Source organism: Mycteria americana, chromosome 7, assembly GCF_035582795.1.
Source record: "Mycteria americana isolate JAX WOST 10 ecotype Jacksonville Zoo and Gardens chromosome 7, USCA_MyAme_1.0, whole genome shotgun sequence".
In the NCBI taxonomy this organism is placed as follows: Eukaryota; Metazoa; Chordata; class Aves; order Ciconiiformes; family Ciconiidae; genus Mycteria; species Mycteria americana.
In genome coordinates, this window is record NC_134371.1 from 7,039,742 (window position 1) to 7,055,217 (window position 15,476).

General features: G+C 45.4%; 1 protein-coding gene across 8 annotated transcripts in view; it reads left to right on the forward strand.

The window, feature by feature from the left end:
* FNDC3B (fibronectin type III domain containing 3B) overlaps positions 1-4,774 on the forward strand; it is a 215,611-nt gene extending 210,837 nt beyond the window's left edge. For all 8 annotated transcript variants that reach the window (XM_075506878.1, XM_075506879.1, XM_075506880.1 and 5 more), the window contains one exon: positions 1,493-4,774. In XM_075506878.1, the coding sequence (XP_075362993.1) occupies positions 1,493-1,804 (312 nt within the window). In that variant the 3' untranslated portion in view covers positions 1,805-4,774. The remainder of the gene's footprint in view (positions 1-1,492) is intronic.
* Positions 4,775-15,476: the final 10,702 nt, after the last annotated feature.

The following is a 15,476-nucleotide window of genomic DNA, read 5'->3' on the forward strand; positions in this document are numbered from 1 at the left end:
ATAATTTTGTTTAAACATTGCTTCTTGATTTATGCCTTGGGGCCAAGAAACTTGAGCCAGTTAGAGGACTGCTACTTAGTCTGGAAACTCAGTCACCATCATTCAAAACTATATTTGGAAAAACTGAAAGTTTAAAAGGAGAGGAGGGAATGAATGAAAGAAAAACCTTAATCTTTTGTCCCAGATCTTCTCAGATTTCTGAGAAGAAATTCCAGATTTCTTCTCGGATTTCTTCTCGGATTTCTTCTCGGATTTCTTCTCGGGAATCTTTTCCAATCCCAGATTTCTTCTCAAGAAATCAACAACTGGCTTTTTAACTGAGGGATGAGTCTCAGGGGCAAGCATGGGCAGGAAAGCTGGACTCTTAAGTGGTATTTAGCTGAGCACGTCTCTTCTTTTTCCTCCTGTTTCTTACTCGAGAGTAACGCACAGGAAGTCCTCTGTCGGCTCAGGTTTAATTTCCCTCTTGTTAGCCTTTTCTAAGTTGGGTTCTTACCTCTGGGAGGGCAGCGATGCTCTCAGCCTTCCGCTCCCGCAGCGAGGAGAAGGAAACCAGCTAAATGAGCAAAGGAAGAAGTATCTGAAGTTCAGGATTTTTTTTTTTTCTTCCCAGCAGACACAGGCACTTTGTGACATGTTTTTCATTTCATAAAATAGCAGTTTCAACAACCCTCCGTTATATAAATTGTTTTCAGAGTTCGTAAATGTTTCCAGTGGTCTTTTTCCATTTAAGTCGCAAAACTGTCTCTTAGATATTCAGTTATCTCTCTTCTTTCTCGTATTGTGACTCATGCTCTCTGAGTCATACGGTACCTACACTTGATTTGATGGGCTTGGATTGCTCAAGAACCAAATACAACGCAACCAAGAGGAGCTTTTTTATACCTTAATAATATTTTATTGTTTCCACAATTCTGAAAGCGTAATTTCTGGCAAAATTGCTGACTCTTGAGAGAAATGTGAGGAAGGAACATTAAAATAATATTTGTAACCAATTTTATGATTACACAGTGAATGTCTGCCAATAACCTTAGTTTGCAGGTTTTCTTCCTTTTGGGGCCAAACATGGTGCTTATGTCTTAGATATGTTTTGGGCATATAGACACATTTTAAGAGTGCAGAAATATGTTTGCAGTATTTATCACACCCACAAAAGATGAGTACGTCTTATGGTTGATATATTGTCTGAAGTCTTGTCCGTCCTTGTGTCCATTGACTCTGGTGAACACTCTGTATTGAGACCTCTCATGGCTGGGCATCTCTTACGTAGCCCTCCACATGCCTCTCTTTGCAGAACCTGCATTGACCTAGTGAGTTCTTCCCTTGAGGGCTGCAGCAATGTTTCCTTACAAGACTCAGTCTTGACCTAACTTTCTGGTCCAATCCTTGCAAAACCTAACGTTATTGTGGTTCTAAATTGTTTGATGTTTGAAAGGAGGCGGCGGTCGTCTTGCTCTTTGTATTTGACCGTGCTTGTTGTTTTGTTTTGAAGGTGTACAAGGGAGAAGAGACCACATTCCACATCTCAGGCCTTCAAGTCAACACAGACTATCGGTTTCGTGTCTGCGTCTGCCGCCGGTGCTTGGATACCTCACAGGAACTTAGTGGACCTTTCAGCCCATCCGTTGCCTTCATGCTTCAGCGAAATGAGATCATGCTCGCAGGAGAAATGGGAAGCATAGATGATCCTAAGATAAAGAACATGATTCCTACTGATGAACAGTTTGCAGCCCTCATTGTTCTTGGCTTCGCAAGTTTGTCAATTATATTCGCCTGTATATTACAATACTTCTTTATGAAGTAGAGAATCCAATGGAAGTTTGAGATACAAATTTAACTAATGCTACGCATTATAATCCACACATTTATTCAGATATTCCTTTTCTTGAAATCCTTTTGTTCTACCATACATTTTATATACTTCTCTTGTTTTTACAGTTCTAGCTTGAAGAAAGATAAATCAGTGTTTTGATGCACCTTTTTGAAATTCAAAACTAGGAAGTGGTCAAACTGGAGAAACAAGCAAACCAGATACCAAAAGCAAGATTTTTTTTTTTTTTCCTTCACAGTTTCAAAATTGTCACCAATTTGCCTTTTCAACGTTGTTTTGGTTTTTTCACTGAAGTTCTTACAGTCTCTTATTTTATCTTACTATTTAGGAAATGTTAATTATGAGTCACTTTTTAATCTCTTCTTTTTCCTTCTAAACATTAGTCACAAGTGTGTATAGTGGTAAGACTAGAATACAGTGTTAGTCAACAGTACCAGGTTTTCCTTGAACAGTATTAGCAATGTTGCCTATGAATTATTCACTACATTTGCCCCAGTTTTTTCAAGATAAAACGTAAGTTGTTATTTTAACTGTTTAGTGCATTTAAATCGGAACAATATCCTGCAGTCAAAAAACCTGTTTAATTTTCTGTTATTTTTACAGTTACAACACTATAAACTGCCTGTATAAGAAATCAAATAACCAAACTACATATAAATTATGAAGCATTATAGATTTTTTTTTTTACCATTTTGATTCCTAGCAGTAATTTTAAGTAAGAGGGCATTGTGCAATAGTTAGTTATTCCCATGTTCAGCTATTTAAAAGCTGCTTTAACTTGTCTGTTTGTCACTGTATATAACTATTCCTAATCTAATACTAGATATTATTCTATTATGTTCAGCCTGATTTATATGATTAGAGCTGGTGACAGCTTACTGCCTCTACTGAATTAGGTGAGATTTACACGCGATGTAAGCAAACTTTACTGTCACTTGATTTTTTTTTTTTTTTAATTATTATTATTATTATTTTTTGGAGGGGTATCCATTTTATGGAACTTTTTTGGAGGTATCAGAAATGAGATGTGTTTATTTTAAATACCTTAAATGGGTGTCTGTGCTATTCTTGCCACAGGGCTAATTGAATTAACTTGGTACATGGCAAAATTCAGGCGAGAGTCCTGCTCTGATGGGCATGGCCCCCCTCCTCCTGCCTGCCCCTTCCAAGATACACGTTTTAATCCATCAAGATACTAGAATTTTAACTCTTCAGTCATTGGATTATTTATATTAAGTCAACATTGTGCGAGTACCTCAGGGACGTGAATGAGCTGGAGGTGCAAATAGATTCCAAAAGGGTGCAACAGACACAGTGTATTCCCCTGCCTCTTGTTTTTGTATATTTTTGCTACTTGGTTTTGCTTTTGTCTTAGCTATTTTGTGCTCTGTCTCCATCGTCTAAGATTCAGTGTCCTGTACTAGCATAATATTCCCTTAACCAAAGTAATGGGGAAAAAACAACATTATTTTTGTTTTAGGTTTATTTATACTATATACTGCATACAGTACTTTAAATACCAATTACAGTGCAATCTTTTATTTATTGTAAAAAAATAAAAAATAAAAAGTGTACTTATGTACTAATCCCCCTCCCCACCCTCCCCGTAGCATGTTATATTTTGTCTGTTTTATACTGTTGTACTTTAGGTCAACTTTTTACCTGCCAGCATTCCTAGTATTATTAATCTTCTTACATTTTCTTTTGTTTTTGAAGATGGGAGCATCTAGTACATTAAATGCCAAAAAAACATTATCAGTGATTCAAACGTTTACATGTATCCAAAAACATAATCATCTCTGGAAAGAAAGTGCTAAGATCAATGAATTATTCTGTGTGCCTCTCTAGATGTAGCAAATATTAGAAATGTTCTGTATTTTGTTATTGACTATAATTAGTTTAATGTAGCCTTGCAAACTAATGGCATTGAGCTAAATATATATATTTTTTTGGTTTCGCCAAAGTCATGGCTTGTCAAATTTATTTACATCTTATTTAAATTTATTTGTGATATGAAACTTTGTGACCTTGCATCTGTATTTTGTGAGCAAAGCATATACAGCCGTCTTCAGTGGAGGGGAAAAGAGTGTATTTTTTAAAACAACGAAAAGACCGCTAGTTTGGAAACCCAGAAATTTGAATAGATTCCCTTTTTTTATTTTTGGAATATTGTTTCAGCAGTGCTGCTATGAAATCCAAGCTTGACACCATTTTAAAAAAACCTGCTTTAACTAAAAAAAAAAAACCAACAGCAACCTTGCTTTAGATGATTTGATCAACTTTGAAAGCTTGAAAGACAATGATACTAAAAGCAGCGAGCAGAAGTGCAGAGAAAAGCAGTCGGTTACACTTGAAGCGTTTCTGTCATTGCTAATTTGTTTGGTGTCCGTTATAATCACGCTAACGAGAACGCCCCGTCCAACCCTGAGGTTGTCAGAGAAGGTATGCTGTAGGAGTCGGGACAGACCCTCAATCAGTTAATTTGACGTTCTTTTAGTTGATGTATTCTGCCATAGCGATTTGATTGTCATTCATACATTAACAAGAAAATAAAGCATCAGGGACGTTAAACCATTCCTGGTTTGATTTCCAGGACCGCTGACCCACCCTTTGCCGATGCCATGTCTTTTCCCGTACATCTCTGTGCCCTTTGGTCCAGCAATATCAGGCATTGAATCCAACCCCAGGGCTCTCTGCTCTCAAAGAAATTATCGCCACCAACAACAAAAAAGGTAGAATGAAACACTAAATATTTAAAGCCCTTAAGGAAGGAGAGAGATGTTTTTATATTGTTCTGCCTTTTTCTTTAGGAACTCGAGGTGTTTTCTAATCCTGTTTGTTGCCTACAGTAGCTCGGTATTCAGTGTCACGATTGAAAAGTGCCCTAACTGAATGTGTATGAACCTTATCCTTGCACAGTTCTTTAAATTGAAAAAAATAAAATGTTTTTACCTCACTATGGGAACATACATTCCAAGCTTTTCAACTTAAAAAAGAAAAAATCATAAGTTTTCTTGTATTGTAAATTTTAGACTATTTCATATGCATTGTATTAAAACTGCCATATCAATTTTAATGTATAGATTTTGCAAATACTACACTATGTATGTAAGACTTAACTGTATCTGTAGTGTATATGTAATATATTTATGCCCAATAAATGTTTTAATTCTTTCTGATATTAGCAGGAGTTTTCTTAATTGAATACAGCCCGTTCCGTCTGCGTGGCCCCTCTCCAGCAGGTCAGCGCAGCCCGAAGCAGCAGTGATGAAGTGATGAAGCAGGAGTGATTCGGAGCCCCGAATTTAACTCGGGATGTTTCTGATTTGTCATTGGAATGATTTTGTGTTACTCGTGAAGCGTTTGCTGGTGCGGTTCAGCAGGTTATGGCATAATCTGTTCTTAGGCGGAGCTAAATACGCTGCCGATTGCTAGTCCACCCCCTGCAGAGGCGACGTTCGGCCAGGCTGCTACCTGTACCGCGCGTCTGAAGGCTGCTGATGTTCTCACCTAAGCATCATCCAGGTGAATGCCGAATTCCTCCTCACGTGAGCTGGTTTCTCTAGCCCGCCGTCTCCTCGTCCACGGGAAATCGCCGTCCTCTCCCTGGGCTGGCCGGCTTCGGACAGCGTCGGCTGCGGCAGTGAGCTCCGACTGCTGCCCCGCAGTCTCCTTCCTTTGGCAGGGCTGATTGACAGTAAGCAGAAGTTTAGAGGAATAATCTTCAAGTCAGGTTTCTGCGGTGTTTTAATCACTTCTTTTAAATAGCTGGTGTGAAAATTTAAGTATGGTAAAAAAAAAAAAAAAACCTACATTTGTTACCTCTTTGTAATTAAACATTGAAATATCAGAACTTTTCACTTATTTGTTAATTATGCACAATAAATTCAATTCCTCATCGTAAAGAATTAATCTAGGATGTATGCATGTTTCTTGGCAAACACATTAATGTTTGTTTTTTAAACAGCTTTTCTTCTTCAAATCACTGCATAAATACAGCATTTTATTTGTTTGCTTTTTTAATTATTGCAATTTACAACATGAGTGGATTTTTCCTAAGGAAATACAGGAATTTTTTTCACTTGGTTGCTCAGCTGTTTTGTTTTGGTTGGGGTTTTTTTTTTTAATTTAAACAGTGCTTGCCAAAACAATCTCTCTTTACCAAAGTCTTTTAAATATGTCTATAGAATAGTAATCAGCGCTTTGGTATCTAAGAGATCTTTTATTCTCAGTATTCCCTGGTTTACACTATTGCCATGGGCATCTGCAGAGATGATGGAGGACAGTTAAAGGCCATGGGAGTGGAGGAGGATTCAGGTATTTGCTGTTTGAGCTCTAATGTTCTCTTGTAACGTTATAACCCACAGGTTTGGTGCAGAGGTACTGGCTCCCTTTCCCACACCCACACTAGGCAGTGGTGGGGTAAGTAGCACCAAATTTCCAATGGATTTTGTTTTCCAAGGAAATACAGAGCAAGCTGTACCCGGGCTTGGGCAATATTGTATTTAACGTCTCTTCCCTGCCGATACCTGGTGGGAGAAAAGTATCTGCCTTGAGAAGTTTAGAAACAGAGCATGGGCTTGTATTTTTAGATATTTTCGTGGCCTTACAAACTACCTCTAGGCTGGTATGGTGGTTGGATGTGGACCATGGCACATCTCGATTTGAGCAATCTCCAGGTCTGCCTGCAGCAAAGCATGGTCTCCAGGTTGGTGGCTGCTGTTTCTATAGCAGCAGCAATTCTCTCTCTTCTCGGTAATCAAAGAGCCTGTTCAAAAACGGAACGGGTAAAATTTGTTTTGCTTTTGACTTCAGCCACTGCTGCAAGTTCGGAGCATGTTTGGTTTGGTAGAGAGTTGAGCCCCATTTAAAGGGGTCTCTGTATGAGAAACCAGTGTGTCCAAGCAAGATGCAGCATGATCTGAGCCGCCCGCTCCCCGGGACGAGTAAGAAAGCAAACGGGATCCGGAGGTAGCGTCAATCCATGTTGTTCATCTCCTGTGGACCTTCTCCTGCCAGACTCATTCAAGCCTTCAAATTTTAGGAGATGCTTAAATTCAGCCTACTGCCAATAGTGCTTGCTTGAAGGGAGGTAGATCTTAACTCCAGCCTTTGTGCCAGGGGACTGAGGCTCTCCTGCCTGTCTTGAAACACAGCAGGGGTATTTTCAAATAATAGCCCTGAAAATGAAATACTGTGGGAGCTCCAGCTGAGAGCCCTCCTGGGGAGCTGTATAAACCAGCATCGCCTGAGCTAGCCCTGCCTCGTGGGCCAGGGCGTCCGCGTGGGCTGTGTTCTCAGCCCGGTGGGAGCTTGGCTGAATTATCCGAGGTCTCCGATCACTTGCAGGTTTGCCGCTGGAGAGTTGTCCCCTGGGGAATGCTGCTTTTCTTCTCTGAATGAATGGGGGGACGGGGACACCTTGTACGCAGAGCCTGTGGTGGTGGTGGAAGCTCAGTGTTTCACCATCCGGCTCGTCTGTCGGCTGAGCAACGCTGTTGTGATGTGCTTGGCATCCGTGGGCAGAGAGCGGCTGCTCCTGCGTGGGGCAGGGAACGGGGGGAAGGTCCATCAGGACCGGGAGTCGTGGGCGAGTGGGACGAAGCGGCTCCAGCCTGTGTCTGTCTCTAACGGGCGGTTTAAATCTCCGCTCCTCAACCGCCCCGGTGTGTTTTTGTCCTTTTGCTGAAGTGTAAGGTTCATGGGGGTTCATCTTAAACTGGTAGAAAGTGGTGGGATGAGTCCTGATGCTCGCAGCCCACCCAGATCCCCACCTGAGGGAAACAGGGACGGCTGGGAAGCCGATGGAGCTGAACCGCTCAGTTCCTGCCAGATCCGGACCAAAACCTCTTTCTCTTCTTCGGCTTGCATGTGTAGCTTGTTCGGGATTAAACAAGCGGTACAAAAAGAGACCAGTTCATGTTTTTAAAGACTCCAGCTGCAACCTAATCTTTACCCCTTCATGCCAAGCCTAAATGGGTCCTTCGAGATCTCAGCAAAGCTTGAGCAATTTGTGGATTAGGGAGATGGGGTGATTCCCCCCGCAGCATCAATGACACCTGCATGAACCGGATGGTTCTGTTAGACCCATCTGCACCCAAAGGTATTAGAGAAAAGTTATAAAGAAATGAGCGTGGAAATGTGATGTATAAATTATATTTCCTGTGCAAATCTTTTTCTAGCATTATTGCAGAATTCATGATGTATTGTGATTTATTGAAGTGGTGTAGAATTATATTCTCTGTCCTTAATATTCACCTGCCTTGGAGTGAAGATACAAATGTTATCTCGGATTCTTCTCAGAAATGAGAACCACAAGTAAGTAGGGAGGAGGACATGGACATTTTGTTTCAATATTCTTATGGCTGAGCAGAAAAAGCCAGCTGAGATCCCTTGAAGGGGGCTATTTCATGGGTATTACATTTAATAAGTTCTAAACGATTGCATCTGTTTCTGCTCTTGACATTGCTCTCTCACAATGCACAGATTCTTGGCCGGGCGAAATAAAAGAAGAGGTTTCACGAGATGCTTTCAAACACAGGGGATTAGCCTGCTATCGGCTGTTATTTAGGTGAGTGTGCTGTTATTAGTTTGAGTAGTTATATTTATTGTACTAATTGCTGGCATAGATGGTATTGCATGCAATCAAAACTATTTTTAGGTCTACTAGCATGGTTAATAAATAACCGTTTGGGTCAATGTGCTCACTGGATGGCATTTCTTGGTAATTTTATTAGCTCATCTCTCTCACTTTCTGTCATATGAAAGCTATTATTCTCTACAAATAAAATGGAGCAAACGGTAGGGAGGCAGAAGTCTTGTGAGGATTTACATGTGAATAGAGTTGAGAAGTTCACCCTAATCCAGTGCAAATATTGTGTTTATTAATTTATAGCTCCGAAGCCCTTTCTTTCCACGGACAGCTGTGAGCTGGTCGCGGCGTCCTCGGTTCGGAGGGCTCTGCGGCGCTGCAGACGCCGACGTCCCCAGGCAGCGCCGGGGATGCTGCTCGGGGCCTGCCCGGCCGTCGCTGCCGCCCGTCGGGGTCCGGCACCCTGAGAAAAAGAGGGTCTCTGCACTCAGCGGGGCCAAACATTCCCTGGGATGCTGCCGTACGGACTTCGTACGGCGTTAGGTGTAGCTCTCAAATTGTGATTGCTCTGGATCGCGGTGCTTAAGCTGCTACTGCTCCTGTCTTCGCCTTCTCCCCAGTATGGGGGTTAGGCATTTCTTCTGCACATTATAGCTCTGTCTCATGTCCTTCTTGTTTCAAGTGTGATGTGACTGACTTCAGCGTTTTGAAATCAAAAGCATCATAGCTGTACAAACCTCTGGTTACCCTCTAAATGAGCCCTGCCTGGGCAGCGATGGTGCAAGCCCCTTCCTCTGGCTCACGTCAGCCCGCCTTGACAGAAGGGACATTTCATTCAAGTCTCACCACAGCCTATGGCACTGGCACTTCTCTAGCTACGTGGCAGACTCCAAATTACACTGGGACGTGGGAAATCAGGCACAGGACCACAGCAAAGACTGAGGAGAAGCAGGGAAGTACAAACCTCTGGTGGTTTTTGACACCACAGCAGGAGTAGCTGGTCCGAGGTGACTTTGTCCGTACACCGCAGGCTGGGGCATCGGTTAGCCTTGCAGGTTAGCTTTTTATGAAAAAGAAACCACCGTTGTGATCTGAGTATAGCCGCAATGGTTTAGTTTCCTTATATACGGGCATTAGACTGGAGATGCTCGGGCAGCGCCCAAGGCAGCCGCTCATCCGAGGGATGAGCCGCACACCAGCTCATCTCCGCCGGAGCTGCGGCACCGACCGAGGCACAAGGACACCCTTCTGCTCCCCTCTTCGCGAACTAACAACAGTTCGGTGGGTTCAAAACCACACGTTCGATCGCAGCTAGCGCAGAAGATGGCACCTCTCGCAGCCCCGCGCTGGTGCCCCTGGCACAACACAGCGAATTTTACCACCGTCAATCGCGTTCTCACCGCTTGATAAAAATACCAAGGTGCTATCGACTAGGCAGAATACGCACCCACGTGTGATCGTGAATAGTGGCTTAACTTTTGGTGAGACTTTGTAGTAGGAGTTTTTGCTGTCTTTTGTAATATTGGTGTGTTAAAGCTATTTAAATCTCTGCACCTCGGAGCTCGTTGCGCTGTGGGCTCGTTGCGGACAGGGCTCACGGTGTTAGGTTCCCTGCCTGCCTGCCCTAATGAAGGGTGATTTGCAGTTTGTGGAAGGAGGCTGTGCAGAGAAGAACAATGTGAATAAAGGCTTGGAAATTGCCATGCCTTTTCTTTCGCATGGACGGCCCTGCAATCATGTGGAAATCAATCAGAATATAAGAAAAAAGAACAGGCAGCAACGCTCTTCTCTTTTGATCCAGCAGCATTCAAAATGGGCCAAACGCTGGTAGAGCATCTCCTGTGCCCTCAGATCAGCCTCTGAAGTTGAGCGTGGGGTGCTTTATTTTTTAGAGCGATTTTTATCTTACGGACTCGCACACGTCACCGAACCTTCATTTCACTCCCAGTAAGGGCAACGAAACAACCGTGGAGAGCAATAAAACGCCTTCATTGCCAAGTGTTTTATCTCCAAGTACAGCTAGAGAAGCAGCCCGTAGGCTTTCAAAAGGATGACTTTGTGCACAGAACAAGAGAGCGGTAGATTGGCAACCGGGCAGCGCTCGCTTCAGGTGCTGACTTAGGAGCTGGTACCCTCCGAGTGAGGGGCAGTCCTGGGGTCCAGGCAGCGGTCTCACCACCGGCGTCTGTTTGGGGCTGACCCCGAGTGTGAAGGACATAGGTACTCGTCCATGAATGCCCCAAAACACAGGGAAGACTGAAGAGACTGGGGATCGCTCACATCCCACCAGGTGCTTTGCTGGGATACTGCACAACGCTTATAGTCCTCTGCCTGCATCGCATTTGCTCCTCAAGCCTGCTCATGGCCAGCAGCGTGCGAGTGCATTTGTAACGTGTTAGCGATGGGATCCAGGTAACACTGCAACAGCAAGTGTACCCGCTGACTCTGGAGGCGTTTCTTGCTCTCCAAAATTTTGCTGCAGAGCCGAGCTTTTCTTGCTGAGCAAAACCAAGTCAACGTGTTTTCAGGAGTCGGAGAAACTTGCAGTCAGCATCACCGCGCGCAGCTCCGAGATGAAGTAGAGGTTTCTATTTTTTTTGGTCCAAGTAGAGAGTTAATGAGACGCTCTGAATTTTGTTCTCATTTGACAAGTCATAGCACGCACCAGCCCGCAACTCAGATCAAGAAGGGCGGTAACACGCAGGCGCTGGGCTTGGAAGGGAACGGAGACCTTTCTGCTGGGAAGAGCACTGAGAAAGCCTGTAAAAAGCCCACCAAGTGTATTAATTACACTTGATTACACTAACGTACTATATTGTGTGCTGGAATGACAACCGTACTAAGGCTCAACAGCAAGCAGAAGTGACTGCAGAAACCTGTAAACCTTCGTTAATACAAGATGGATTACATTTGTCTTTTGATTCATCCTCTTTCACTGTACTTGCATAATCACAATTTAGAGGTAAAAGGCAAATCGTGATCTAACATTTGCTTTTCTTTTTTTTTCCCCTAAACAGCAGCAGCCAGGGCTTCTGGAAACTGAAACTGTGATTTCATGATCTGACAGAGCTGGCAAAGCTGGACCCCATCATCCGACAAACTGCTTTGGGCAAAAGTTTGGGTGAGAACATGGGACGTGAAGCCAGACCCGTGGAGGTTTTACCTGTCTCTCACCAGAAATTACGTTTCAGAGTGAAAAGCCATTGGCAAGCATGTCTGCATGAGGAAATTATTTTGCTTCTGTGAAGTTCCTGGTCTTTGTGTGGAGCTGGGAAGGAGTCTGCTGTGGTACATCAGGTGGGGACGCACCGGTGGGAGGAGATGGCTGGGGGGGGGTGTACCACAGCCCTACGTGGATGATGGACCTGCCTAAATGAACAGGGAGACTTCACGTTAACGCCCTACGAGCTTCCAGCTCCTCCGGGCACTGCTTGGGTTACAGCTGGGCAGGGCGTAACTCCAGCTAAACGTGCCTGACGGCAAATGGTGTAAAATGGTGTAAATCACACCAGGTGTTCCCAAGACATGCCAACTCCTGCAGCTGCGTCTGCTGGGTATACCTCCACCTGGATTATCTGGAGGATTTTCGGGGAAGCTCCTGCACGTGCAGAGGCTCGGGGATGGCTGTAAGAGTTCATGCGCAGATATGAATCCCGCTGCGGGTGTCGGTGTTGCCTCGGCCACTGGTACATGGTCACCGGCTGTTATTACCGGTAGGGATGCAGAAGCAGGGCTTTGGCAGCGTAGCCTGTGTTTCCTCGCTCAGGCTCTCCAGAGGCTGCAGTGTCAGCCAGAGGTTACTTATTTCCCATGTAACGCTTATCTCGGGCTACCGTGCTGGGCACCCTGGGCCAGCGGCGCAGCTTAGACGCAGAAATGATGCTGCGAGCTGCCTGCACCAGCCCACGGAATCCCGCCCGGAGGGAGCCGATCGGATCTGCGCCCCATTGCTCTCGGACAGCGTGGTTTGAGCGAGGGGTTAAAATGCCAAGTGCTTTAATTCCCTTTCCGTAAAATTGGGCTCATATTGTTCGTAAAAAGTTATAAAAATAAAACCTGCTCACCGTGCTTTCAGCTGGGGGGCGAGGAGGGCGGTCCAGGGTACGTGCAGGTAACAACACGGGCGTCTTTGGGCTATGAGGAGTTAGGCAGATTTTTTTTTTGTACCGAATTTACTTCTCAAGCTGGAATTTACCTCCTCAAGGCCACAGGGGTTTTGCCAATGATACAAAGTGTATGGAAACCCATCAGAAACCATTGACTGAAGGGCTCAGAGGGCCTGCCAACAGCCCCGTAAGGAAGCCAGCTGTGGGACCAGCTGCCTTCAACCCTGCAAAGGGACCATCGGCATCGGCAGCCACTGCAGCCGCCCTCTCCCGCTTCCCCGCACCTCGCCCTTGCCCATCGGCAGACGAGGAGGGAGCCGGCTACAGCAGACCCATGACGGACAGGAGGCTCTCCTGGGTATTTGGGTATCTAAGGGCTCCTGCTTTAAATAGGGCTTATGCAAATGTCCTTTGACACCGACTTACATAAACGCTGAGTATCTATCAACTCAAAATTTGACATGTAAGTGCTATTTTTCCAGTATATTTTATTTTTGGCAAGAAATACAATAGGACATGATTTTCTGCCTGTGCATGCCTCCATCAAAGGTACTTTTCTAAAATGAATGAAGCTTTCTGGTAAAGTGCTTTTGACCTATTTCATCACCAGTTTAACATGTTGCCAAGAAATAAAATGCAGCCAAATTGTTCCTGTTTATTTGTGAACCTGTGATACAAAATGTGGAGTTAGAAAAGCTTTTAAAACTTGAACTGTTTAATGAATGAACCTCCAGTTATTTCCTATATGGGCTGCTCACATACAAGTCAGTGAGAACACAGCAAAATTTTGACTCATAAAGCCCCTATACTTTTTTTTTTTTTTTCAGTCAGAACTGGCAAAGCGTGTTCCTACAGGGAAGAGTTTCCAGAAATGCAGCCTATGGTTCCAGAGCCTGAAAGAAATCTTCCTGCGGAGCTACCCTGTCTGCCACACGTAATGAATGGCCCAGCGCCTGCGAGGGCTCTTGTCTTCCATGGATGTAAAAGAGATCTCAAAAGCCGTCTCCGGACCCAAAATGGGGTGGGGGAGACACCCCGGCTCTTTCAGATAGGGAAGGCTTTGGGGAGAAGATGCCAGGTGCTGCAGGAACGCCCTGGGAAACGGAGGAGCAGCGCTTTGTCTCTGCCAGGAAGCGTTTGCCAGCGCAGTCGTACGCTGCGAACGCCGAGCGGCCGCAGCAGGGAGGGCAGACCATGAACCCAGCGCTGCCGCTGCCGGCGCCGGTTGTTTCCCACTGCGCTCTCCGCCTGCAGCCTCTGCTCTGCCTCGGTGAACCCGGGCAGAGACAAGGCAGGAGGAACCTCGCCCCACGTTATGCCTGAGACAAACTCATGGTACCTGTCTTGGACTGACTTCAGTTAGCTCTTCTTAGGTTAAAAATGCTATTGAAATCTTGATGGTGCCTTTTTTTCCCCCCGATGAAGTTGTTTCTTACAACGTAGGCGATAACCCTGGAGGCAAGCAGTGCCGTATTCATCCATCAGCGCTGGTGGGGAGGTACGTCTCTTTCTGCAGTCGTTTGACAATCGTTGGTTTTACGATGGAAAAATGAAGGTTATCCAGGTGATTTTGTTTTCTTGTTTTCCATATAAAAGCAGTTCATTATGCACTGGTACCTGTTTGAAGAAGCAGACCCTATTCACCATCTGGAGCCAACGCATGCCAGTAAGTGGCAAAACTGCCACCTTAGACTTCCGGAGGGCGGACTTCAGCCTGTTTAGGAGACTGGTCGACAGAGTCCCCTGGGAGGCAGCTCTTATGGGCAAAGGGGTCCAGGAAGGCTGGACATTCTTTAAGGAGGAAGTCCTAAAGGCACAAGAGCGGGCTGTCCCCAGGTGCCGAAAGACGAGCCGGCGGGGAAGAAGACCGGCCTGGCTGACTAGAGAGCTCTGGCTCGAACTGAGGAGAAAGAGGAGAGTCTATGACCTCTGGAAGAAGGGGCGGGCAACTCAGGAGGACTACAGGGGTGTAGCGAGGCTGTGCAGGGAGAAAACTAGAAGGGCCAAAGCTGAGCTAGAGCTCAGTCTGGCTGCTGCTATAAAAGACAACAAAAAACACTTCTTCAAATACATTAGCAGCAAAAGGAGAGCTAAGGAGAATCTCCAGCCCCTAGTAGATGTGGGAGGAAACACAGTGACCAAGGATGAGGAAAAGGCTGAGGTACTTAATGCCTTCTTTGCCTCAGTCTTTATTAGCAGGGCCGAATGTTCTATGGGTACCCAGCCCCTGGAGTTGGAAGATAGGGACGGGGACCAGACTGGAGCCCCCATTATCCAGGGGGAAATGGTGAGTGACCTGCTGCACCACTTAGACACTCACAAGTCTATGGGGCCTGATGAGATCCACCCGAGAGTGTTGAAGGAGCTGGCAGATGTGCTCACCAAGCCCCTTTCCATCATTTACCAGCAGTCCTGGCTAACTGGGGAAGTCCCTGCTGACTGGAGATTAGCGAATGTGACACCCATCTTCAAGAAGGGCCGGAAGGAGGACCCAGGGAACTACAGGCCTGTCAGCCTGACCTCGGTGCCGGGGAAGCTGATGGAGCAGATCATCCTGAGTGCTATCACACGGCTTGTAGAGAATAACCAGGGGATCAGGCCCAGCCAGCATGGGTTCAGGAAAGGCAGGTCCTGCTTGACCAACCTGATCTCCTTCTATGATAAGGTGACCCGCCTAGTGGATGAGGGGAAGTCTGTGGATGTTGTCTATCTAGACTTCAGTAAAGCCTTTGACACGGTTTCCCACGGCATTCTCCTGGAGAAACTGGCTGCTCATGGCTTGGACGGGTGTACTCTTCGCTGGGTAAAGAACTGGCTGGACGGCCGGGCCCAGAGAGTGGTGGTGAATGGAGTTTACTCCGGTTGGCGGCCGGTCACAAGCGGTGTTCCCCAGGGCTCGGTGTTGGGGCCAGTTCTGTTTAACATCTTTATCAATGATCTGGACGAA